This window comes from Aythya marila (assembly GCF_965140915.1).
Source record: "Aythya marila genome assembly, chromosome: 23".
Lineage (NCBI taxonomy): Eukaryota > Metazoa > Chordata > Aves > Anseriformes > Anatidae > Aythya > Aythya marila.
In genome coordinates, this window is record NC_139064.1 from 5691209 (window position 1) to 5714951 (window position 23743).

General features: G+C 45.4%; 1 protein-coding gene and 1 long non-coding RNA gene across 6 annotated transcripts in view; one reads left to right on the forward strand and one right to left on the reverse strand.

Moving 5' to 3' along the window:
- Positions 1 to 21988, reverse strand: part of PRDM10 (PR/SET domain 10) — a 46148-nt gene extending 24160 nt beyond the window's left edge. Inside the window, exons 1-8 of one of the 5 annotated variants that reach the window (XM_082777898.1) lie at positions 21863 to 21988; positions 11819 to 11966; positions 9763 to 9927; positions 8041 to 8100; positions 5119 to 5238; positions 3880 to 4087; positions 3263 to 3504; positions 1981 to 2184 (exon numbers count right to left, since the gene is read on the reverse strand). In XM_082777898.1, the coding sequence (XP_082634024.1) occupies positions 1981 to 2184; positions 3263 to 3504; positions 3880 to 4087; positions 5119 to 5238; positions 8041 to 8100; positions 9763 to 9927; positions 11819 to 11869 (1050 nt within the window). In that variant the 5' untranslated portion in view covers positions 11870 to 11966; positions 21863 to 21988. Of the gene's footprint in view, positions 1 to 1980; positions 2185 to 3262; positions 3505 to 3879; positions 4088 to 5118; positions 5239 to 8040; positions 8101 to 9762; positions 9928 to 11776; positions 11967 to 21862 lie in introns of all 5 variants that reach the window. The other 4 variants (XM_082777896.1, XM_082777897.1, XM_082777899.1 and 1 more) reach the window with 4 other exon arrangements.
- Positions 21989 to 22018: 30 nt separating this feature from the next.
- LOC309886741 lies at positions 22019 to 23738 on the forward strand. The gene is made up of 3 exons (XR_014318972.1): positions 22019 to 22110; positions 23003 to 23554; positions 23686 to 23738. It is a non-coding gene; the product is annotated as an uncharacterized lncRNA (long non-coding RNA).
- Positions 23739 to 23743: the final 5 nt, after the last annotated feature.

Genomic DNA, 23743 nt, shown 5'->3' on the forward strand with positions numbered 1-23743 from the left:
TTTTTTAGGCAACACATTTACTTTATCCACCTCAACTCTTATTCTTATTGCTCCTTTCATTCTTGATAATAAAGCCTGTTGAGATCAATATACCCCTGCTGATGAATAGAAGAGCTTTGCTTAGAAAGCATATCCATTTAATTTTAAGGTATAGCCTCCTAATATGAATGTTAATCTCACACATGGCTACCAGTAGTTCTAAAGGAAATGAGATTAATCTCTTTAGATCTGACTGTATGACTGTAAAGCATGGATGCCAACAAGGCGCTATAACTTGAGAAGGCGGTTGTACCAAAAGGAATGGAGCAATTCTAAATTGAGGGGATTTCCCAATTCTTTTCTGCTCTCTTTAAACAGACAACAGGCAGCACGGTCTGCAGAGACTCATGTGAAGTGTTCCTTAACTTCCCAAAGACTGGAGCAATACAGTCCTGCTTCCCAGAACAGAGGACTGACTGCCAGGCTGAGCATGTTGGACCCACTTGCATTTAAGAGCAATTTTGGGAACCTTTAGCAGAGACCAACCCAAGCGAGAAAGACAAAGGTTACTGAAGCCTAAAATCAGATAGTTACATTTAACTAAGAATTTTTGCATCATTTCTCATCTTATCTTACTGTCTTATTATAAAGACTGAATTTTGAAAGAGATTTTTTCAAGAAGGCATTACCAGGTTTTCAGCATGAGAAACCTGGGCAAGTTTAAACTTGGAGTGGGCCACGGGTGTTTTCACAGCAGTGGTGAGAGCAACACTTCTAACTCCATCCAAGACTCACTCAGCAGGTATGTGCTACTTTGCAGCCATCTCACTAGCAGGACAAAGGTGGAAGCCTGGAGCTCCTAAACTACTCACCTGACACGCAATGCACAAGTTTCCACAACTGCCTGATCCTCCTAGTTCAATCTTTGGACTGAATTTGTATCAACGCCTTATATCCACTTAGTGAGGAAAACACACTGTAGAGCCTGGGTAATTTGCTGCCAATTATCAAACTGATTTTACCCCAAAAGACATTACTAACACATGGAGCAAGAAAAATGGTGCTTCTACAGGCAGATCTGTACAGATTTAATTAAGGTCTGATTTCAAATTGATTAAAGAATAGTTGAAAAACGATGCTTGGATATACTTAAAATGGATAAACCAGGTTCCTAGTGATTCAGTTTAAACAAATTGAAGACTGATTTCAGGGGAGGAAAAAAGATCCTACTCTTAAAAAAAATCAGCAACAAGTGTGTAACCAGGATTCTAGTATAGCTAAGTGTGTTCAAAACTTTTCTTTTTTTGTTAAATTGTTGTTCTTCAAAAGTTTTTTTTCTTGTATGTAAATTCCAATATTTTATTTATTATTTTTTTTCTGTTCCTCCTCTCCCACCCCCCCTGCTCCAGTTCCCTGGATGTTAAAAACGAAGGCCATCTAAACCAGCCATGCTGCTTTGAGCTGAAAGTAATCAATACATTTTTAGAGGGAACAAAAAGTAACTCACAGAGAAGTCACAACATCCATTATCATTTTCCACATGCAAAGTTTCAAAAGTTCCAGGAAAGCCAGGTAAAGTGAAAGACCACATTCACTTAAGGCACCAGAAAACATGTCAAGGGCACATAGGACTAACTGGAAAGGGCATCCAGAACTAAAAAGAATAAGACTACTGTAATAAAAATTAGATTGCATCAGCAAAATATATGCAGTGTAAAGCATGACAGTGACAAGCAAATCATTTACATACTCTTATTTTAAGCTTCCTCATTTTATATCTGAGCCAAAGCTCATTTAAAATCCGTAAGTGGCTGACTACTGACTTCAGTGACATTTGATTCAGGCCACCATGTGCTTTTTCAGAGGAAAAAGACCTAAAAAATTGCTCCAACTATTAACAGCAATCATTTCTGACACTTGGAAGTGCACTTATTACGGAATCAATCTCAGAGTTGCTACATCAGTAGAAAAATAAGTCTGAAAACATGAGCAATGCCATACCTTGAGTTCCTGTTTGGGCTCCACATTTTTGATGGTTGTGTAATAAATATGGTGGCCGTACTGATACGCAACCAGGTTCTGCTCCAAATGGTTTTGAGCTGGACGCACAAACATCATCCAGTTACAAAGAGCCTCACTAGAAAGTTCAAACCACAGGTCCTCTTGCAAATCTCTGTCTTTTCTGTCACCCTTATCAAGAGACACCTGTAATAAAATCCCATTACATATGACTAACTTTTTGGCAGCAGGTTCAAAAGACTTTGAGTTTCAAAAAAAAAAAAAAAAACAACCCACTATGACTACACAACTTTTACATTAGGAAAGCAATGAAGGCATAGATTTTCTCTTTACTAATGGGGATCCAGAAACAGGCAGCACACAGGAAAATAATTTAAAACAGGTAATGATTTAACTAGAGAGGCACAGCGTACCCTTCCATGGCTTTCACGAGCAAGAAGCACTCATTAAAAGGGTCATGCACAGTACTTGACGTATGACTATAACTGAGGCACAAGGAGCTGAAGCTTCAGTAGGCTACACGGCATCTGTTGTCAGATGTTTCTAACTGACTCACCCACTTCTCCCTGCATTCCCTGACTCACAATGCCTCAAGCTGGAAGAAGCTCTTCTTTAGATGAACTTTTGTTTGGTTACCAAATCTGCCCGTTGTCCTTGTTGGACACTGACCACCACGGAGACTAGTGCTCTTAAGACTGTGGACCTTATCTCCTGCAAGCAATGGACTAACTCCTATAATCAAGCCAGTAAATACATGGCTAGAAGTTAGTTAAGTCCATTTACCTCATGCCAATAGACTTGGCAAGGGGAGTGGGAGAGAGAAAATCTCCTCTCCCCCACATCCTGTGGGAGGAAGGAGGGAAAGGGGAAGAAAAAAAATATTTTTAACTTAAGTTACGGCATGACGCAAAATAATGGCTGCAAAACATCCTCAAGACTATTTTTGCCTACTGCTATTTTTATGTCCAGATGCTGCTTCAGCCTATGTGAGAGTGATTCACAGCATTTCGTATTTCATATCATGAGTCCCATACATCACAACACCATAATGCCGGAATATTCACCATGATTACTGCATCTCCATGGATAGCAGAGCAGACTTGGAGTAAAGCAAGCTGGATACTTCCGAATTACATTCAGAGAGGAAGTAACAGAAGAACATCTCTGGTGAACTAACTGATCACATCAGAGGCACAGATTCAAATCCATGGAAATATAAGTTTAAACACAAATTCCTCCCTCCTCCTCACACCCCCCCCCTTACCTTCAGATGGATATAGCAGTCTTTGAGTTCGGTTTGTCTAACCAGAGGTCCTTCCACAGGTCCAAACTGTGTGCGTTTGGGGATACGCCTTTTGGAGAACACACCTCCCAAAAACCTGTCTATATAGAGCACCAAGGGGAGGCTGGCTCTTGCCTTAGTCAGCACGGGCCGGTTTGGGATTGGATGCAGAGGTCCATGTTTTGGACACACCGAGGGATGCGCGTTATTACACTCTTCACACCCTGTAACACAGAGAGGACACGACTGTCAGGTGGACACTCATGCACCAGCTCAGAAGAGACAGCTCTATCTCTCTGAGCATCTTTGGCTCAGCTGTGGGAACATTTATTCCAATAGCCTGTCTACATTTTAAAACACGTAGGCCAGCCTCCCACAAAATAAAAAATAAAGCAGTTCACTGTTTCCACCTAGGACAAAAATCTTGTCTTTTAATTGAGACAACTGAATATGAACATACATTTCTGGATATAAAGGACTTTAGCTATTACTGCAAGATTCTGAATAGTCATTGACTCCACTTATTAGAGGGCTGGTAAAAGCAGAAAACAGAAAGGGGAAGGGCAGCAGATACACTACACACTGCTTCACATGCTTACACAGATCATTGGGATCAAAGGGTCGAGGTGGATCTGGATCCCATTCATCCATGTCAGTGTCTTCCCCATCTTCATCCTCATCTTCATCCTCGTCATCTTCCTCTTTTGTTTCCATCCTTCCCATTTGATTCTGCAGAGGTGCTAAAGGGTCAGAACCATCCACCGCCTCCATAGGAGGTAACACCTGGTTATGCACCGGTAACGATGCCTGAGGACAGAAGCCACAACAAGCAGTCAGAACTGGTTCCCAAGGAAAAAAGCTCTTACAAGGACAAGCAATGAAGGCTCTTGCTAGTCTACCCTTGCTGCTTCCTTTGCTAATGGGAGAGGAGGAGGAAGGGAAGTGAAGCTACGTAAGAAATGACTGCTGAGGGATGTTTCACATCCCTGCTGCTGACACTCTCACCCAGGACAGCTGTGCCACTGCCTAATTCAACCCTGGCACAAGGACCGACTTCAAGGGAGAAGAAACCAAAGCGAGAAGTTTCTGGACGGTTCATGGAAGGTTTCCAGCAATTAAACAAAGTCCAGGCTCTGTGGAAATTATCCAGAGCCTAAAGCTGTATTTTAGCTTCTTTTGTATGAGTTGGAGAGTCCTGTACTTTGGCAAATGGTCTTTTCTCTCCTATCGTACAATCAAATGAAAACAATCCCCAGAGCACACATGTAAAGATCAATAAGGGAGGAGATAACACCAGGACTAGATACAAACTATGAGACATGGAAGACATTTAAGGGCATTGCATTCTCTCACTATTTTTAATGAAGATTCTCCTTTGCTTTCCCTACAAAAAAAGTTAAAATCAAACGGTGTGCATTGCACAGAATATCCATCACCCACAGCGGTTTCTCAGGTGTAAAACAAGAAACACCACACACAGAGAAGCTGTCTTAAGAGACTGGCAAAGAGACCCAGTGGATGCCGGTCCTATGTGACAGCCAGAGTTACACCTTCTGTTCACTGTGGTTTTCAAAGCTGAGAAGAGCATTTTAAGGTTGTTGCTCAAGACAGAACAATCTGTAGAACAGGTTTCTCTGTGTATTAGGTACATAATCTCTCCTAAAAATCCCCACACATTCCACAGTGAGATGATGGAAGACAGCACAAATCTGTGCTACAGCTTTTTTTTTTTTGTATCTCCTCCCATATCGCTCAGACATGGTTCATCACCTGAGACAATGGAGCAACGAAATCAGCGTACTTTCACATGGAAAAGAAAAGGGTGCCTGGCAACTTACTCTATCTGCTTGTTGACCCTGCTCCAGAGCCATTTGCTGGGGGGATTCAGCAACGCTGCCAAGCACAGACAGGTTGGTGGGATTCATGCTCTGAGCAGCAGCAGGCAAGAGCACAGTTACCTAAAATTATAGGCACTCATTTTAGCACTGCATCATTTCCATCAGTCACTTACATATGGGCAGTGCCCTGCATGCAAAGCTCCCTGGAGTCCTACACTAGGTCAAAAACTGCAGCATTTTAATGATGTTTGTAGCAGGGATGATGGATTTGCACAAAGCCTGAAAATCCAGGAACAAAAAGAAAAGCATCAAAACTCAACCTAGGCTTTGCAGCTTTTGGGTTTCTTATGTCCCACTCCTGGCTTTAAATTAAGGTGCCATCCAGCCTGGAATTCAAACTGACTAAAACCAAAAACTGATGAGCTCTTTAGCTCTTGGTAAAACCACTGAGTCAAGGTCTTTGTTTTTCTCTTCCATCACCATCTTATTTTTCCAGAGCAAAGGAAAAAGGAAGATAGTAAATTTGAAGAAGCATCTTCTCCTGATTTTGCCTGTATTTCTTCTGCTCAAGCAAATCAAGACCCGTTATAAAACAAAATGGTGTACAGACCTTGTTGGAAGCTCAAGCACTCATAAGTGAGAGGATTCCAACAATTATTTATTACATTATTCAGTCTCACCATACTTTTTTGGTTGTTTTTGTACTCATTTATATATGTAGTAATAAACACATTCTTGCATACTGCTCACATACTCACATACTGCTCCCATCAAGTGATAAAAAACAAATCAGAATTAAGATCCCAGGAATTACCTCTCCTGTCTTTTGTGTCTTGCTTATCTATACAGCCACTTGCATGGTTATCCTGCATGATTTTTCATCCTTCTCTACAGCTGACATTATGTGGCTACTAGTTTGTGTCTCTGACTTTTAAACAGCTTTTACACCAAAATTAAAACCCCTGTCCCTCTAAAGAGTGTTTAATAAATATTGATAAAACTGAGAACAGTGTAGTATGCCAACAGTAAAGGAACAGACAAGAAAATCCATAACATAAGCAGACAGTTTAAAAACTTCAAATCTAGTTGCTAAAGATATATTAAAAGTAATTTATGAAACTGTTCAAAAATCTACAGAAAAAAAAAAAAAGACTTCAGGGAAGTATGTGAAAGTGAACAGGAAACCTCCAGGACAATGGCTGACCCGGACTGTCTGCTATTGACATTTTTGATGCCAAGTGGCAATAGAAAAGTCATCATTACTCAATGGCAGACCTCCAGGTCTGCCAGCAACGAGAAGTTCATACAAGCTTATGTCTATTTGTACCATATATTAGCATTTCTTACTACCAATCACCCTTCAAACATCTCTACTTTCATTTCCATGTCACTTCCAGACATTGCAAGCAATATAAGCATTTTTTTAAAAAAGCACCAAAAAAAAAACACCACCTTTCCCTTTCTTTTTAAAGTAAAATTTTTCAGAGACAAGAGTGGCTTAAATTATTATGTTAAGCTTTGTCATAAGTTTGGGGATGTCCTGCATGAAATGATGATGTAAAAATACCTGCAAAGGCAGTAACTGCCACGAGACTCTGCTGGGGCTGCTGTCATGGGGTTGGAAGGGAGGACAGGCTGAGGACACACGGACAAGTATTTATGCCCTTGATACTCAACACATTATAGCAACAGCTCACATCCTCTGCTGTCAGAATGCTATTTGCACTGCACATAAGTATTCTGTCCTTCCAATTTGATCATATATTTACTGTAAAGTTTGTTGAATAAGGTTTGAGACAATAAGATAGCATTTTTTGGCTTCCTTATAAGAGGAGAATGATGTGGCAAAAAATCCAAAACAACACCTTCAAATATGTTGAGAGAACAGGAAGAAAACAGCTAACACCTTTACTGAGTCATTCAGTTTCCTGCTTGTGCCTCAGTTTAGGAGGCCTCCTTTTCACAAGAAGAAACTTGATTTTCAATGCACGTTCAACCCTTTACTCTGCCCCAAGACTGCCAATAAGTACACATTTTAATGATAGCATTAGTAATACGGTAACGATTCAGACCTAACACTTTGATTCACACATGCCATTAGCGATTCAACAAGCAGTAATGATTTTAAGTCTCTATGAAAAGTGTAGGATTTGCACTAGAAATCTAGATCTGCAAGTACCTACACCTGACTACCACAATGCAGTCTCCACAGATAACAGTAAAAAATAACAAAACTCTCATACCCATACTGAATGGAAAAAAGAAAAGTCATCAAAACCTTTGTATCATCAAAACTTTATAAGCAAAGCCTCCAGTTTTGTTCTGCTCCCAGTCTACTTCACACTGGCATGCACATCAGCCAGAACACTGGGTATGCCCTAGTGAGGTGAGGGAACCAGTAATTGAATTCCTTCATGTTTCATGGTTATTTTCCTGTGAAGTTTCTGGTAGATCTGAAACTTGAATCAAGATCAACTTCTGTCCCTTGAAAGCCTTTTATGAACATTTAGGTTTTCGGATCAGAATCTGTATGACAACCACAAACCCAGTCTTTCCAGAATGACATTAAAATAAAGTCAGCTGCATCAGGCTGTTGACTTATTTAAAGCAACACTGTTGAAAGTTTTTTCATGATATCTGGGGCAGTAAATTTGTATTTTTGCTGAACATGAATTAAAAATTAAATTCAAATTCTCTTATCTTTTCATTGACATTCATGCACAAAGAAGTCAAGGTAATAGCAGCTTGTTAACATGCACTTTTTGTTCATGATCACTTAGACAACAGTCAGTGACTGAAGACTGCCATCCGACAAATCCAGAGAGGGAGCTCATTATGCTCTATCACCACAGCAATGTCCCTATGCCTTCTGTACCAGTTTCCTTACAGTTCCAGGGCCAAAGAAAATGATGTCTTTCTTACCTGCTGTGTAGTGGCATCCTGTTGGACGTAAGCCACTTGGGACGGATCTGTAAACAGAGTCTAGACAAAGTGAAGAAGGCTTATCAAATTGGCCTCGGGGTTGTTTACTCCCACCTCAAACAAATATCACCCTGACACCAAGAAATGATCCATGTAAGAATAACTCCTTTGCTAGCTTTTAACACAGCAGATTAATTCATCTTAACCATGTGAATCTAAATGCACAGAAATTAAACTGAAATTGGGTACTGCTCCTGAAGAACAGAATTATGTCTACATTGTACTTCTCATCTATATATTCAGAATGCTTCACATGATTTATTTTAAAACACAGAAATCACTTTGTGAATTGACGATTTGATAAATTATACAGGATGAAATGCAGTAGCTGTGTGAAAGCTAAATAATACTGAGGGCAGGACAGAAGATAACTCTTAACTTTATCTTTCCGCAATCACAACAGAGCTCTTCAAAAGAGAGCACGCATATATCAGGCACATCCTCCATGTGAATTTGCTATGGCTAGGGTGTTGGGTTTTATTTCATAAAAGACATGGCAACACCAATATTCCTATGGTAGTCTGCAAGAACAGCCCTGGTGGGAGAGCTTCCATCTAGGAAGAGCAAAACTTGGAGGAAAACTACGCACTGACAGTGGTCAGCCTTGCTTGTTTTGCCACCATTCGAAATACCAGAGCTTGAAGCAGTCTGGCACCAATAAAAAAAAGAATATATATGATGTAAGAAGATATAAGAAGAATTCTTGTGTTGCTTTTTGATTACATCCCAATTGCATAGCAGTGTCTTATCACTCCACTCCATTTTTAATTTAGACAAAGTGATAATATTCAAACTGTTCTGGAGTCACCTGGTCAGTAACTTACTGGGAGACATCCTCTCACAATATCTCATCCTCTCAGAACACCCCACCATGTAAGAATTGTTTTTATGTAATAGCTAAGGACTGCACAAGAGAAAGATCATGCGACACAAGGCTATGCCAGCGCTGCTAGTGCCAAGTACATGCACTTCATAGCACTACTAGTCTATTCTGTCAAAGAACATAAAAGGCTCTTGATGAAACATGTCTATTTGTGTTTTTGTTTTGTTTTGTTTTAATCTGTCCACACAGAGGTACAGATGCACACTGTATTAACTCCATATAAATGCATGCTGTCAGAGGGGAAAAAAGCTCTTTGGTATTTAAACTAATTATGAAGAAAAAAAACTTGGCCTATGCAATCAACAACTTCTCTGAAGAGAAACTACAAAATTAGATTGAATACACTGAGATCCTCTGCAAAAAGGCAAGGCTGTTATTGTTGCAATCAATTATTAAAACTGCACTATGCAAAACAAGGACTCTTCTTCCAGAAGACACACAGATCTCTCAGCTTTTTACTGAGCACTGCAGAGGCAGAATTTCTGAAGAGATTATCAGTGTTTTGGAAAACACCTTTGATTTAATTACCATCTCGTCCATCTTTAGTGAAATAACAAGCATTTCATAATTCATAGCCTCAACATCCTTTGATTACCACATTTGCACATCAGACTGAAGCGAACAGCATGAAGTCCCTGTTCAGCAACAGGCAGATAAAAGCATTAAGAATAACTGCCTGCTATTTTCCAGTCACATCACTTGGCTGGGAATTGGCTTTAATCTCAAGATCGCTTCAATTTCTAGGTGCCAGAACAGGGTGGGCTCAGAACCACACATGCCTGCGTAGCTTCCACAGGATGGATGTAAACTAGCGTGTGCTCCGAGGTGTCCACGGAGGTGTAGGAGGTGCCATCCGCCGTGTAGACCACCTGCTGCGAGGGACGGTCCTGCTCATCGCTGTACACAATCTGTGCCACTGCACCCCCTTCAGGGACAAAGTGCACCTGAAAGAAAAACAGATCCTGTACTGACACTTCTGCAGGCATACGCCTATGGAAACAAGACAAGACACATCAACCGCACTGGAGCCTTTGAAAGTGTGGAGAACCTTCTGCCCCAAACACCTAACCAGTTGTTTTGCAAACAATAAAAATCTCACTAAATAATACAAACTTAAAATCTCATCTAAATGATGCTAGCAAAATAGAAATCTGGACATAAAAACTACCATTGGTTTCTGTTTCTACACTGCATTTTAACTGAAGACCCAACAGGTATAAAGGATACCTTATAATACCTAGTTCTTGAATCATCCTTTGAAAATTGGTAAAAGTTCAGATTTGAACTGGTGTTACGTGTAAGATTCATTGGTACATTGTTTCCGTTTATTTTCAGTTTGCTTTCTAGATTTATGATAATTACTTCATTCAGCTAGCTCTGTAGTTGGAAGAATTTTTTCTGTTTGACAAATGGCGAGCAGTATCTATTAACTTTGATTGCTGCTTCAAGTAATACGATTGCACCTATCAAGAGGCAGCAATAGCATGTGTTTGATGGCTTCTTTGTAGCATGTACACACAGTATCAGTAGAAAATTCAACTGTTCAAACAGAGAAACATATAACTGAAAGCATTAAGCAGTGATTCCGAAGGCTATGAGAACAAGTTACCTCCAGGGCAGTTGTTCAAATCCAAATAAATGGATTTTGATTGAACATTATGATCATAAATGTTGATCAGTGGCCTACCTTAAACAAGGTAGAATACCTAATTCCAGTGGTAATAGGAATGCTCATCTTTTGACACCTTTTATACACTAAAAACCAATTCTAGTGGATGTGAAAAAGTAGCAGTTATCAGGAAACCTAGCTTTAGTATCCACATCCACAACTGTATGTTTCCACATAAAATGAGGCCACATTTGCATATTTTATTTACTTTGTTTCACCTTTTAGCTTACGTTTCAGAAGACAGCTGGTACTTCCCAGGGGATGCTAAGCGCTGATTTCATACAATAAATCCTTATGCAAACACTACAGTAAGGATGCACACAGCATTTCACATTTGCAGAGCACTCTGCAAATACTAATCAAACCTTTTAGCTGCCATGTGCAAACAACAGCATGGTTATCCCCACCTTATGGATAATGGAACACAGGTTACTAAAAGCTGTTTTTCTTTGCATATTTCAAAGCTGGAAATTACCAGGAAAGACAGGATGTCTTGGCTTGTGGCTCAGCTGACATGCAGCAACCTCTTCATAACATATTCAGAAGGATAAATCAAATTACAGTCTTCTAGAAACTCTCAGCTGCATTGTCTCAGAGACAGAGGGACTAGCTGCATACATCATAATCTGACTGCATTAGTCAGTGAAAATTAACATTTCTCCCTTCCCCACTACCCAGATGTCTGACTGGAAAAAATTACTCATGTTACTTTCCTGAAGGTCCACCCACAGTTCCAACCAATTTGACTGATGCCAACAAAACGGGCTGCCACAGACCACAGATTTTGTTAATATTCATTAATCTGAATACCCTTTCACTTTCCTATGTGGCTATATATACGTATACACGTATATTTATTTTTGGACATTGAACCTTGTATAGCTACTCGCTGGTTTCATTCAGCTCGTTTCAGATGTCTGCGTATTCACTGCTGCAGCTTGTGCAGCTCACTTTCTGAAGCTTTAATCTGGAATCGTCACAGACATGTTTGTATTTCTTCTCAAATACAGACTGAGTTTCCAGACCATAAAAACTGCCGAATTGGAACGCCTGCTTGCTAAGCCACCACACCAAGCCAAATTCAGTTTAAGCAGAAGCCAAGAGCTCTGGAAGGCACTAGTCACCTGAGCAGTATTCTGCTCCTGCTCAGCAGAGTCAGGCCACACCTGAGGACTTTCCTCTTTTGAGTCCATCTCCTCCCTGCCGTGGTGCTCCATGGTGAGAAGTATCTACTGGAGGAATGTCTGGCTGAGTAGGTTCATCTCTTCTCCGTGTTTCTCCTTCCAGAAGACAAGGGGATCTTCAGTAACATGGCTATAAAGAAAGGAGGTAGAGACATTAAAGCAAGAATGTAATGCAATCAGTTCTCATTGCAATGGAAGGGTGCTATGAGGTTAGCATCAGCTCCTGCACTACAGGAACATACTGCCAGAGTAAACTGGGCTTGGCTTTGCAAGCATGAGAATTCTCGTTTTCCATTCTGAATACGCCATATACTATTTTTCACACCCTATTAAGGATGAAGCAAGTCAACCATTGCCACAGTTGGCACTGAAAGATACCTCCTGAATCCCTCCTGCACTACCTCAGCCACCAGCAGTCCACAGGCACACGGCCCTTCAGCACATGCAGGCCCAGAAATCAATACGTGGTGCAGAGCAGTGACCTTAAGCTCCTAACAAGAAAACAATACATTCAGAGACACAGTGCTGGTTTCCCAGTTCATCTGAAAGAGGCTTTGACCAAGAACCAAGCGGCTTCACACTTACGGGCAGCTTTCACCTTGCACAGCAGTGCAGTGCCTGTTGGTATTCAGGCAGTGTTACAGACAACTCCCAGAAAAAGAACAATGAAACTTAAACTCTAAGTGATGTAAGCCTGAAGATCCTGACAAATTGCTTCCAAGCTAGGTTTTATTCACCTCTTGCAATTTTACTGGGGCCTCTCAATCTGCCATTGGGAATCTCAGAAGGGTAATTTACAGCTCTGGTGGTTCGTTTAGTCGGTGGTTCAGCACCTTCCCAGCTCTTCCCCTCTAATGTCATATTAAATCACAGGCCCAGGAATTAGCATGAAGCTGAGCCCATTCCATTTTTCAGCTAGTCCAATTAACTTTATTTTATCCTCAGTGCCTCACTGGGCTGATCCAGTGCCAGTACCCTGTCTGCGCGCCACGAAGAAAGCAGAAGGCTCCTTGCTGACGCTTTCATTCATTTGCATTTTAAATGCAAATTATTTTAGTCATAATTTATTCCCATAAATGCTAGCAGTTGGCTTGTCACTGACAAGCTAAAAAAAGAGAAGGAAAAAGGCAGCAGGCATTTTCAGCCTTCTGCTGATTTCACCAGCAACGAGTGGGCTTTGTGGACCCGAGCACTGGCTGCACCACGCCACGGGCCTCGGCCAGAACCCATAAATTAACAGTACAGAAATGTGTTGGGCTGACATCACTGCACAGAAAGGGGGAGGAGGAGATCACAGAAATCACATTACTTCCACATATACAAAGGGAAACTTTGGGAAAGGCATTTCTAAGACATTTCTGGGCATTGCTTGAGCCTAACGTGCTGTCTCATGCTGAGCAGCACCCAACGCACTGCAGGCTGATCGGACTTCTTATAGGCTCCGTATTTCTCAACACAAGGCATCCAGAAAAGCACTGAAAAGGAAGAAAACACATGTACCTGCTGGCTACGCTTCAGCTAGAGGATCTCATTAGTATGAAAAAGTGAACTGGAACAATGATTGGGACAGAGAAACGCCCAGCTTTACCCTCCGAGTGCTGAAAGCTGGGTCATTTACAAATATTATTTATATATTCTAGCTCCCATAAGCTCTGCTGTATTAAGAAGTATTATCCATCCCTGCACAGTACCTTTCATCCAGCAATCTCAAAGCTGTGTTGTTGAGGATTAATTCAGGGATTTCCTCCTATCTAATCCTATCACTTTCACCCAACTCCATCGCTCACCCCACTGGGTCGAGGTGATCACACAACTGCTGGGAGAAACGCGACCGCATTTATGGCAGGGACACAATCTAACAACCATTTTGCATAAAAGTAAATGCCTGTCCTGTCAATTTTGTTTGGCTTTGTTCGTCCCAAAAAGCTCTTTTTTTCTTGCCTGTCATGAGATACCAAGAGCCAATTCAGGTAATTGCACTAGCACTATCCAGTAGTTTAATCAATTAAGCAATACCTAATTGCTCAGAACAATTAAAAAACACTAGGCTTCAAGGTTTTGGCATTGTTGTTTTGTTTTTAATATATAATTATCTTGTTAGCAAGAATGCAATTAGATTAAGCAGTGATTAAGAGAAAGGTATGGCTATGGCTAATCCCGTATGGTGCAACAAGTAGCAGGATTTTTGGCTGATTTCCCCACAAGCAGATACTGGAGGTCTGTAAGATGCTGACTCACTCCTGCAGACTCCTTCAGGCACAAATAACTCACAACTTGAGCAGAAAGGAGACTCAAGGTTTCAGACAGGTCCTTCACAGACAAAATTGGATGTGAAGATTCATAACTACGGAAAATAGTACTAACAAGTTGGAAAGGAAAGAAGATGATGGCATTTTCAAGTTTTGCAATGGTTCTAAGCGTTAACATCTCAAGCAAAATCTCAGTCTGGGGAGGGAAAAAAAAAGCAAGGTGGAGGCAATTCAGTGTTTCAGTGCTATAGTTTCTATAAATGGTCCTGTTACATTATTGCTGTTCTTCACTGAAATAAAAAGTGTATACATGTATACTGCTCAGCCCAGCCACCTGTGTAGCAATACCACGCAGACGGTATCAGCTGCGGGATTTGCTGATGCCTTCAGCTCCTGTACTATAAAATCAAGCCTCTGGTGCACGTTCCTGCAGGAGACTGGATCTCTGTGAATTGATAGCATTTCTGCTAGCATCACCAAAGCACGCAGGACACGTTTCCCTGGAAGCCTGGATCTGCTGAGTAAGAAGGCAGCACAGGAGCAGTCAGACTCCCACAGAGGTCCCCAGGAAAAGCAGTGGAGAGGGCAGGAGGCAGGAGCAAGCTCTGAAGTTTGGCTGGTCAAAGTCAGGGAAATGAGATCTGAAGCTAAGATTAAGGCATTGAGAAACGGTCAAGCTGGAAAGCACGATCCGGTCTGAAGTCAGAGACAACAGAACTACCAGAAAAAAAAAACACCTGAGTAAGCCTGCCAGCGCTGATGACAGACAAGTCACTTGCTCTGCAGCCCTTTTACGTGGGACACTCTCCCTCATTAACCCCACGTGATCTTTTCTCCTCCATACCCCCTAACAAAACACATTACAGCTGTGACACTGACAGCCACAGGGCCTCAAGACATTAATTATTTCCCTGGGGACTTGTCTCCGCAGAGATGTCTCACTGCACAGGGAAGCAACAGCTGTCCAGCTCAGCACATGTACCCACAGTATTTATTTATTTTTTTCCAAATTAGCTGCGGAGGAATCAGGATGAGCATGTTGGGCTACGTGGTGTCTACACTTCAGATGAAAGGCACATCCAAATGTTGTTACCTCACACGTGGGCACAAAGTGTCTGCTCCTCAGCCAGAGGTCTGCCTGCCTGCCGGGGCTCTGATTCATAGAATCATAGAATCATAGAATATCCTGAGTTGGAAGGGACCCTTAAGGATCATCAAGTCCAACTCTCGACACCGCACGGGTCTACCCAAAAGTTCAGACCATGTGCCTAAGTTCACAGTCCAATCTCTTCTTAAATTCAGACAGGCTCGGTGCAGTGACCACTTCCCTGGGGAGCCTGTTGCAGTGTGCAACCACCCTCTCTGTGAAGAACCCCCTCCTGACGTCCAGCCTAAATTTCCCCTGCCTCAGCTTAACCCCGTTCCCGCGGGTCCTGTCACTAGTGTTAATGGAGAAAAGGTCTCCTGCCTCTTGACAACCCCTTACGAGGAAGTTGTAGACTGCGATGAGGTCTCCCCTCAGCCTCCTCTTCTCCAGGCTGAACAGGCCCAGTGACCTCAGCCGTTCCTCGTACGTCTTCCCCTCAAGGCCTTTCACCATCTTCGTAGCCCTCCTCTGGACACTTTCCAACAGTTTCATGTCCTTTTTATACTGTGGTGCCCAGAACTGCACACAGTACTCGAGGTGAGGCCGCACCAGCGCAGAGTAGAGCGGGACAATCACCTCCCTTGACCTACTAGCGATGCCGTTCTTGATGCACCCCAGGATACGATTGGCCCTCCTGGCTGCCAGGGCACACTGCTGGCTCATATTCAACTTGCTGTCTACCACGACCCCCAGATCCCTCTCTTCTGGGCTGCTCTCCAGCGTCTCATCGCCCAGTCTGTACATGCAGCCAGGGTTTCCCCGTCCCAGGTGCAGGACCCGGCACTTGCTCTTATTGAACTTCATGCGGTTGGTGATCGCCCAGCTCTCCAACCTGTCCAGATCCCTCTGCAAGGCCTTTACGCCCTCATTTGAGTCCACAACTCCTCCAAGTTTGGTGTCATCAGCAAACTTGCTCAAAATACCCTCTATTCCTACATCCAGATCATTTATAAAAATATTGAAAAGTACCGGTCCTAAAATGGAGCCTTGAGGGACCCCACTGGTGACCGCCCGCCAGCCTGACACAGCCCCATTTACCATAACCCTTTGGGCCCTGCCCGTTAGCCAATTGCTCACCCATCGTATGATGTTTTTATTTAGCTGTATGGTGGACATTTTGTCCAGTAGGATCCTATGGGAAACCGTGTCAAAAGCCTTGCTGAAGTCCAAAAAAATCACATCAGCTGGTTTCCCTTGGTCCACCATACGGGTGATCTTATCATAAAAGGAAATCAGGTTAGTTAGGCAGGACCTACCCTTCACAAACCCATGCTGGCTGGGACCAATGACTGCTTTGTCCCCCAGGTGCGCCTCAATGATTATGGTGCTCAATCTGAGATAGCACCCATGGGTGCACGCCCTCGAGCTCCTGGGATGTGCCCACGTTTTTCAGGGGCAGAAGCGTGCTCAGGGGTTGGAAGGGATGCTTGCAGGCAGCTCTGCTTCTCCCCCAGGCTTCTCAGCGCCCAGTTCGGGGCTGGTGCGGTCGGCAGAAACACGGGGCAGGAACGGTGCTGTCCTGCCTGTGCACCCAAAACATCCAGCTGCCTGCCTCCTCGGGTGAGCACAAGTAAACCAACAGCCTCTTCAAGACACAACAGGTTCATTGCTGTGTGCAATCTCCATGTACCTGCCTTTCTTAATACCCTCTGGGGACCCACAGCCTTGGCCTTCCTCTTCGGTTCCTTCCTTTTCCATCCAATCCTGAACATCACTAATGGTGATGCCTGTCCTCCACGGCTCCTGAAGCATGGAAAACTTCTTGGTGTCATTGTCCGAGCAGTTCGTCTTTTGGAAATCTCCCTTGAAAACTCCTTTTGACCGCCACAACACGCTCCAGCCCCTCTCCTGTTCCTGCAGCACGTTGTTTTATCTCAGGCTGTGTTATTCAACCAGCAGCTCTCCCCACTCCCTAGATTCGGCTCTGGAGGATGAAAAACTGCTACTCAGGGGCAAAACCTCATTCCCCATCCTACACCAACGGGTAGGATGTTATTGCTAACACAACGTCAGGCAGGGAATGGGAAGGAGAGGTGCTTTAAGACCCCAGAAAACAGCAGGCACTGGTCTTTTGTACCTGGCACGCAAGAATTTTTAACAGGAATCGAATGCAGTGAAACCACGCGGGGCTTCAAAGGGAAGCTCAGTTCTGAAACCCAGAGAAAGGCAGCACCAACAGCACCTGCACTTCCTTGTGTCCCTGCTGTTAGGGAAGGAGGCTTTCTCTCAGCAATGGGACTCTACAAGAAGATACACAGACAAAAGCTCTGGGGCTTCGTCCACAGCAACCTCTCTAAGTCAAATTAAGAATATTCTGCTGAGAAAGCACCCGAGCCAGTAGCTGCCAAACATCCATTGCTGTCCCTTCCCTGAGATGACAAGAACGGGGGAATATCAAAGCTGGGCAAGGGGAAAAGGCCGCCTCCCTTCTCGGGGAGCCATAAAGCCACTGCAGTATCTCAAATGAGAATCCACTTTACAATAATGGTGCATAAAACAGCTAATGTGATTTACTCCCCAGTGTAAAAGAGGCTTGCATATAGATCGGGGTTCCCTGCAGCAATAACAGCAGCGACTATTAGCTTAATTCTTTAAGTACTGAGCTCACTGACCACTCTTCTTCACTGTTAACCATATGCAAGGACAGCAAGATTGTTACGAAAGGGGTTTTTATGGCTGTGGGTCTTCCTCCAGCTTTTAATATGAAAATGATTTATGATGCTCAAAAGGAACATCACATGTGTCTGCAAAAGCTATATCCCACACTTAAGTTAATTACCCCAGCCTGCCTAGAAGGCAGAGTTGGTGCATTTCCTGAGATCCCTTGGCAAGAAGATGCTTTCATTGCAGCAGGAGGGCTGGGAAGCACGCTGGGTTTCTAACCTCATTGACTACTGAGTCACGACTGCTGTCTCTTCCTCTGCATCCTCATTCATCAAAAGCACATATTGTTTCAAGGAACTCTGGCTCCCGTGCATTTCGGCTGACGGTTAATAATCAGGTAATATACGAGCACAATATTTATGTTTTACTGGTGAGTTAGAAATGGAAATCACACACCAGGCTGGGGCAGCCAAGATTATTTATTGCCACAAAAGGAAAAATGGCTTCAATTTATTTAGTCATATAATAAATAGAAGAACTCAGCCAAACACAAACTCACTCTTTACTCAAATTGTGCATAATGAGTCGATCTCCCCATACCCTTACATCACATCCATCATCACAGCAACAGCGCAAGAGGCCTCTTGGATCTCCAAGGCCAGCCCTCTGCTACAGCACGCAACAGAAAGGACATTGCCCGAGTGCCAAAATAGCAACAGCACTTGTCAAACGCATGACAGCGTGGTGCAACCGTGCTGTTCTCTCAGGGCATCATGGAAGTAGCTACAAGTCTGACTGCTTACACTGCAAAACCCAGGAGATAATCACCCAGTGCAGGTGAGCCCCAGGAGGGATTGACATCCTACAGGGGGGCCCTACAGACTGGGCTGGAGAAGCAGTTCCCTCTTTCTGCGTATCCTAATTCTTGAATTAGCCAAGTGTTCCTCACTGTATCTGTCCTTCGCCTTCTGTGTAGGACAAGAGACAAGTTCATTAGATTTATCCAGATACACGCGATGCTCTTTGCAGCCACCTCTCCTCCCATTTGCTCCATCACCAGATACCTGCTCCAATAACTGATGTCTGCCTCCCATACTCAGCTTCTTCAATGTGTTACCGCATTCTTCGCATCGCCTTCTTTCAAATGTTTCATATTCTGAAGTCCCTGTGATATCACTGCCTGCTACCACCACACACCACAGTTCTCGGGCTTCAGCTGCTTGAGGCAGTGACCCCATTCACTTAATTGATTTGGCTGACTAATGAAAAGGGAGAAATATGTCAAGGGAACAAAACAGGGAAGACACCTACTCAAGAATAACATAAGCAAAAAAAAGGAAAAGAAAAGGTCTGTATTGAGATGTGTCCTACACAGCTGCAAATGCAACTTCGAAGGAGACACTCTCATGGTTCAGGAGAAGACAACAAAACCATACCACCCCCACAGTGCTCTGCTTCACTCCAGCTTCCTTTTGCCTCCTATTCCTCCTCCTGCTCAGGCACCTTCCCAAAACTACCTCCACTTCAAGGTGGAGTTTGTTCCCCTTCCTGCAACCTGCTCGTGCTGTTTTCTCCCTCCCACCTCTCTGCATTAAATCACTGCTGTGCTCCAAGCTCTCAAAAGACAGAACTACCACTTCTCTGAACATTAAAAAAAAAAAAAACAAAACTTGCCCGTTTCAAAATAGCTGCTTGTCTGAAGTACTAGAGACCCCTGAGGGCAAATCAGGCTGTCTGTGCATTAAAACAGGTGGCTGCTTAATGCATAAAGCCAGTTAAGGGCTATAACATAACCTCTACTTCTCTGTTCTACTAACATGGAAATAAAAGTGGCAAATAGAGCCGATCTCATGTTTAAGTCAAAACAAAATTCACAATACTAAAACAGCCTCCATAATTAGCTACACTTATAAGTCAATTAAAATTCAGTTTACACAGCTGACAGCAGCTGCAGGTGGTCAAAAAACACACTGGAAAGTAGCTGCTAACAACAGAGCAAATTACCATAAGGAGTTTCTTTGCAGGTTAACAGTAAGGGTGCCAGATGAGAGCAAACTCCTCACAAGATCTCTCAAAGAGCAAGTGGTCAATTCTTCCACAAGATATTAACAGTTACATTTAAATTTCCTCCTATAACAAGGAAATAAAGCTGTGTCCATGAAGCACCTAGTATACAAGAGAGGCATGCATGCAGCAAAGCGCCAAAAAGCATCACAGCTCAGGAGACAAGTTCTCCCTTTCAGGACTGAGAAACACACCTTTGTACTTTTTCCCCCACTAAAAATGAAGGTGTTAGCTTGAGATTGTCAATTGCTATTTCCACCACAGACTCAAATAACCCTCCTGTAAAATCAGTTGATTCACAAGCATTTCATCTTCTAAATGAGCCAATAGAAATAAATAAAATTCAATTGAAAAAAGTGATAGAAGAAAGCAAGTGCTCGATCCAGTCTCCATATTTAAACTTTTAAAGGAAAACATCAATACACCTTTCACAGGGACACCCAGCCTTAAGCTTCTTCATTCTCCAGTACCACGAATACATCCCCAATGTGCCAGAAACATTGGGGCATTTACCAAAAAGTGCATCCAAAGACCTGACTGCTTGTTTCACCCTGGGGGCTGTGAAGCTTAGCAGCCTAAACCAGAGGGTTTTAAGCTTTGGAAAGACCACTTAGGGATCTGCCACGAGCAGCTGGGAGGTAAGAGCTGACTGCATGGCTTGAAGGGTTTCCGACAGGCAAACCAACCCTTTGTAGGGCTGGCTGGCCCTTTAGGGCTGCCAGGCCTGCAAGGCAGTGGACCAAGGTCTTTTTTTTTTCATTCCAAGTAGGAAATTTAACAAGCTGCCACTGCTTCAGCACCACAGTGCCACAGGAGCGGACATGGCACCTCAGCACCACAGACCTGGCAGCAAGAGGACCGAAGAAATAAAAATGAGACAGCCACATGCGGTATCTGTACACAGGTGTATTTAGTAGGATATAAAACCAGCACAAAACTCGGTGCTGGCACAGCAGCGCCAAACTTCACAGCCCCACGCCCAGACGCGTGGCTGCGCTCCCTCCTTCGAGCCCGCGAAGCTCCGGGCCCCTCAGGCAGCGGGAGGGGCCCCAGCCCCGGGCCCTGCCCAGGGTCCTCGCTCCCCTCTGGGCTCTGGGGGCTCCAGGCTGACCCCCACCTCCCCTGAGCCCCTCACAGGGCTGACTGCCGGTGCCCCCCACCGTCTCCCCCTTATAAAACCTCCGCGTCCCCACCGGCAGCCAATCCGGGGAGGGGGCGCAACGCCCCCCTCCTCCCGCTAGGCCAATGAGAAACGGGGGCGCGAGGCACGCGGCCAATCAGGAGGGGCAGGCGCCCCCCCCCCCCGCTCCCCAGTACGGGCAGGCAGCGCTGCCCGCTCCCCCCCCCCCGGGGGGAAAGCGCGAGGCGCCGGCAGCCCCCTGTGAGGGCGCCCAACGGCCGCGCGGCCCCAACCACTGGGGCGCGGGGGGGGGGTGGGAAGGGGGCTGCCAGCGAAGGCCGCGCTGCGTTGCGGAGGGGAGGGGAGCTGGCCTAAGCATGGGGCGAGGGAGGCGAGCCGCCCGCCGTCACGGAGGGCTGAGGCGCCCACAGTGCTGGGGGGGAACAAGATGGCTCCAGCATACACCCCCCCGCCCCCCCCGCTACTGAGGTGCCGGGGTCCGGACCGTACCATCGGGGGAGGGGGGGGGAGCGGGGGTGGGGGCAGCCCCTTCTCCCTCCGGCCGGGCCGGGTGGGGGATCCCGGCTGGGGCGGGGAGGGGGGGGAGCGGACCGTACCTCTCCCGCGGGGGGGCGGGGGGGCGGAGGGGAATGAGTGCGCCCTGCTCCCCCTCCCCCCCCCCACTCGCGGGAGCGAACGGTTTGTCCCGGCCGCAGCGCTAAGGAGCCGCCAGCTCCGGGCGCCATCTTGGGTGCGACTAAAACAACAAGTCCAAAACCCCCGGCGGGGCCCCGCGGCGCCCCCGGGCCGCGCTTCCCTCCCGGACCGTCCCATCGCGTTACCTGAGGGGGTCCCGTGCGGGTGGCGCGTCCCGGCCGCCGGCGGCGGCCCCGCGGCGGCCCCAAACCCCCCCACCTGTCCTCACCTCACAATGGTAGCTGCAGAACGGGAGGGGGGGCGGCCGCCCGGGCCTCATTACCATAATCTGCCTGGCAACAGCCTGCGGCGCCGCGCGCTGATTGGCTGAAACGCGCCCGCCCGCCGAGACGGGGCGCAAAAGCCGTCAAGAAAAGAGCCGGGAGGCAGGCAGGTCAGGGGGCCGGGGTGCAAGGGGAGGGGGGGGCAACCCTCACGGGGGGGTGGGGGAGAGACCCCCTACCCGGGCCTTCACTCCCCCCGGGATGCCCTCCACCAATCAGAGCGCCGCTCTCATCCGCGCTCCTCTCCGCCGGGCCCCTTCCCGCCAATCCCAGCGCTCGTCTCATGGCGGCGCTCCGCCCCCCGCTGAGGGAGGCGGTGTGGGGGGGGCGCAGGTGGCGCCCCCTGGCGGCGGGGGGCGGGGGGGGGAACGGGGCCGGGGCCCGGGGCCCCCCCCCAGCCCCTCCGAGGGGCGACCCCGCGGCCCCCCCTGGGCTCCCGCCGCCGGGGGGCGCCTCGCCCACAGCCCTTGTCCCCCTCAGAGCTCTGCCCTCAGAGCCGCGCCTCAGCCCGTTAATGGCCAAAACACGAGGAAATGCACCCAAAAATGCCCCCCCGGGGTCCCCTCAGGGCTGAGGTTTCTTCCAGGTTTATCGCCAAGAGCTCCACCCCGCCATGGGCTCTTGTGGCCCAGTGACCCAAAGCCCAGTGCTGGAGGAAGGGCAGAATTTGGCTAAAGATGACTCAGGGCTCCTACAAAAACTGCTTCTCCTCCTCCTCTGCCCCAGGAGAATAACAGCAGGGGCAGTTCTTGGTGCAATTAAGCTACTTCTCCACTCTGGCTGTTAAAAGCCTGATACAGTCTTCTAAATCGAGGCCCATGTGTATGCTGAAGTCATCCCCATTTGTACTGACCTGTCCCTTCCATGAGCAATCAAGATAAAAATCAGAGATGCAAATTTTCTAACTTGTGTTTAGTAACTTACATCTTTAGCCAAGAAAGATTTTTAAAACTGAAGCGAGTGGAATTGCTTACCCAATTTGGTTCTGTTTTTTCTCCACAGTTCTTCTCAACTCCTCTGGGCAGTTCTCTTGACTTGAATTATGGAAGCTATGGAGTCAATTTCTTTCTCTACCCTGTAAAACAGCTTCAATTTCATTATACCACGCTGAAATGTTGGGATAACAAATAGCACAAGAAAAAATATAAGACCAAACAAAATTGCTTTATTTCCCACATGTCTTAACAGCGATTTGTACTCATTCTAGCAAGTCAAAGCGTTTTCATGCTGTTGTATTTTTATTTGGGATTTCTGAGAGTCTCCCTAACATTTTGAAGACTTGAAACATTTTAGAACTGACTTGGATACAAGCGTGGTATTGTGTCATGTTTTCATGCAACTATATCGTTCTGCAATTGAGCACAAAACAGCGTAGGACTTCAGGGCTGTCCTTTCCTGGAACATGGGTCATGTTCTGAAAGTTATTTGGGGATATTTTCTTCCCTTAGCTTGGAAAGACTGATTCAGGGCAAGTGCACAGTGGATGTAGCAGGCTGCCAGATGCAGAAAAAGCATGCTGCTCTGATTCATCATCTGCAGTATCTGGAATCTGATGTAATGCCCATTGTATTTCCCACATTTAATGTGTTCTTTCTGATGCTCCAGCACAGGCTTTGTTTTTCCAAAAGCCTCGTGCTGCCAGAGTGAGAGAAGCCTTCACATTAGGTTAATTTATTTATTTCTAGTTCTCATAGATAGTCCAAATAATTTCCCTGTTCGCCTGTCTGGAACAGTGCTGTAACC